We start from the raw sequence: 3,288 nt of genomic DNA, 5'->3' as shown, positions 1-3,288 counted from the left end.
CTCTGGTGCCTTGTGAGATGAGTCAGAACAATGAAGGCCTTTCCACAGTCCTTGCACTGAAAGGGTCTCTCACCAGAATGAATTTTCTGATGTTTAATGAGGCTTTTGAGTCGTTTAAAGGCTTTCCCACACTCATTACATTTGTGTGGTTTCACATCAGCATGAATAAGCCTATGTTCAACAAGGTTGGAGACCCGGTTAAAGGACTTCCCACATTCCCTGCATTCAAATGGTTTTTCACCTGTATGAATGGCTTTATGGTGCTTGAGTAGGTAAGGAAGATGAAAAGCCTTTCCACATTCATTACATTTGAAAGGTTTCTCACCACTGTGAGACTTCTGATGTCTTGTAAGCTGTTGGGGGAGTCTGAAGGCCTTCCCACATTCATGGCATTCAAATGCCTTTTCTCCAGTATGAATGTTCTGGTGCCTAGTGAGCTCTGCCAGAACAATGAAGCCCTTTCCACAGTCCTTACACTGAAAGGGTCTCTCATCAGAATGAATTTTCTCATGTTGCATGAGGCCTTTTCGATGTTTAAAGGCTTTCCCACACTCATTACATTCATATGGTCTCACATCAGCATGACTAATTCTATGTGCAACAAGGTTGGAGACCCGGTTGAAGGACTTCCCACATTCTTCGCATTCAAATGGTTTTTCACCTGTATGAATGATTTTATGGTGCTTGAGCAATGCAGGAAGATGAAAATCCTTTCCACATTCATTACATTTGAAAGGTCTCTCAGCACTGTGAGACTTCTGATGTCTTGTAAGATGTTGGGGGAGTCTGAAGGTCTTCCCACACTCCTTACATTCATAGGGCTTCTCTCCAGTATGACTACTCTGATGTTGAATAAGAGTTGACCTACAACCAAAGCACTTCCCACACTCTTTACATTCATATGCCTTTTCTATGTTGTGAGCAAGAGTCTGGCTGGTAAAAGCAGGCATTTCTTCCTTGTTAGTAACCTTTTGATCAGCATCACCTTGACAATCCTGTAGTCCATGGAATGTAGCATAGCTGGGTCCATTACTAGTTCTAGAGTCCTTCAGGTCAAAAATTATACTTAATTGCTTTATGCTCTGTTTGAGAAAGTTTCTATTATTAATAGGATTTTCTGGAGACATATTTTCAGCATCATAATCTGTCTCCAAGTCTGAAAGAAAAGGAGAAAGCAAGAATACTTTATTTTCCTATAACATAAAGGCTACTAAATGAATGGCCAGGCTCTAAAGTAGTATCTGAGAAGTTGAACAAGAGCAGTTTCTTCAGGATTGTACTACAACAGCTGCTGGTTCTTGTGTGGTGTCTGCCTGCCAACAGGACTGGTCCACAGCTGCTGAGTAATATTTGGTGTTACCTATGGGACTCAATTGCTGCCAAAGAAGATCAAGCTCACCCCAAAGAACTATTGCTAAACTGGTCCACTTCCCCATTCCTAATAACTTTTCACTTCTACTACCTATGGTAGGTGAGAGAGGTTAAACACTTATTAAAGTAGGTTGCAAAAAATGTATGCCTACACCACGCAAATAAATAATAATATATGTTACGCTATAAGAGAACTGGCCTGGACTTGAAATTCTTTAAAGAAGAAAGAAGTAAAAATCTGTAGTGATGGCAGTGGTGGTGGTACACAATTTTAATCCCAGCAAAAAGAAGTCAGAAGAGGAGAAGGAGGAAGAAGAGGGGGGGGACGAGGAATCCCAGTTCAAAGATAAAAGAAATATATTCAACAAAATCATAGAAGAAAATTTCCCTACTCTAATGAATAAGATGCCTATTAAAGTGCAAGAACTATGTGGAACACCAAATAGACTGGACCACAAAAGCAGGTCCCCCTCAGCACATAATAATCAAAACACTAAACACACAGGACAAAGAAAGTATATGAAAATCTCTAAGGGACACAGCCCAAGAATAAAGGCACACATATATGACTTCTCCTTGGAGTCTTGAAAAGTCAGAAGGGAATGGAAAAATACTTTACAGACTCTGAGAGACCACAGATGCCAGCCCAAACTACTATTCCCAGAGAAACTTTTATCACCATAGACATCCCATGATAAAAGCAAATTTAAGTAATATGTATCTACATATCCATCCCTAAAGAAGGCTCTAGAAGGAACACTCCAACTAAAGAGATTAGCCATACCCAAGAAAGCACACACACACACACACACACACACACACACACACACACACTAATCCCGGACCACCAAATCAACTCAGGGACACACATATTACTATAACAAAATAAAACAAATCAACAAGTCTGTGCATTCTTGTATCTCAGGATCAATGGTCTTAACCCCCAACTGAAACAACACAATGAAGAATTACATGGTAGCACACACCTTTCATCCCAGCACTTGGGAGGCAGAGGCAGGCTGAGCTCTGAGTTCATGGACAGCCTGTTTGACAGAGTGAGTTCAAGGAAAACCCTACACAGAGAATCTTTATCTTAAAAAACTAAAACCAAAATAGAAAAAAAAAAGTACAAACTAACAGAATGTATATGAAAACAGGACCTATCCTCTGCTGAACCCAATAAATACACCCTAACACCAAGGACAGACATCATCTCAGGGTAAAAATCATGAAAGATGATCTCCCAATTCCAAGCAAATGGACCAGAGAAAGCAGTTCTAAAAGACAAATTCATAGCACTATGTATCTACATCTCCTTAAAAATAGAGAGATCTCACTCTAATAATATATTAAGAGCAAAAAACCTCTAGACAAAAAGATGAAATTGAACCCCAAAGAAAGAGACTGTTAGGAGTAATCAAAATCAGAGTTGAAATCAATTTAAAAAAACAAACAAAGGAAAAAAAGTACAAAGAATCAATGAAACAAAGGGTTGGTTCTTTGAGAAAAATCAGTAAGACTGATGAACCCTTAGCAAAATTAACTAAAAGTCAGAAACAGAAGATCCAAATTAACAAAACTAGAGATGAAAGGAGGACATAACTGTAGTTTGTACTTTGTGGGTTTTTTTTCTTTTTCCCAGCATTTATCCACACCACCCCCAGTTAGCTTTCTTCTTTTTGTTTTTCAAGACAGGGTTTCTCTGTGCAACCCTGGCTGTCCTGGAACTCACTCTGTAGACCAGGCTGGCCTCGAACTCAGACATCCAACTGCCTCTGCCTCCCAAGTGCTGGGATTAAAGGCGTGCACCACCACCGCCCGGCTACCCCACCTAGCTAGCTTGCTTGCTTTCTTCCTCTCTCTCTTCCTTTCTCTCTCTCTCTCTCTCTCTCTCTCTCTCTCTCTCTCTCTCTCTCT

The 3,288-nt window shown here is 40.2% G+C and overlaps 1 protein-coding gene across 1 annotated transcript; it reads right to left on the bottom strand.

The window, feature by feature from the left end:
- Positions 1-5: 5 nt before the first annotated feature.
- LOC114635607 (zinc finger protein 59-like) lies at positions 6-1,156 on the bottom strand (the record flags this gene model as incomplete). Its single annotated transcript, XM_028784112.1, has 1 exon — positions 6-1,156. A coding segment is annotated over one exon (1,151 nt), but the record flags the coding sequence as incomplete, so codon positions are not given.
- Between the last annotated feature and the right edge of the window lie 2,132 nt (positions 1,157-3,288).

This window comes from Grammomys surdaster, unplaced genomic scaffold (assembly GCF_004785775.1).
Source record: "Grammomys surdaster isolate TR1022 unplaced genomic scaffold, NIH_TR_1.0 113989, whole genome shotgun sequence".
In the NCBI taxonomy this organism is placed as follows: domain Eukaryota; kingdom Metazoa; phylum Chordata; class Mammalia; order Rodentia; family Muridae; genus Grammomys; species Grammomys surdaster.
This window is presented reverse-complemented; position numbering and strand designations above follow the sequence as displayed.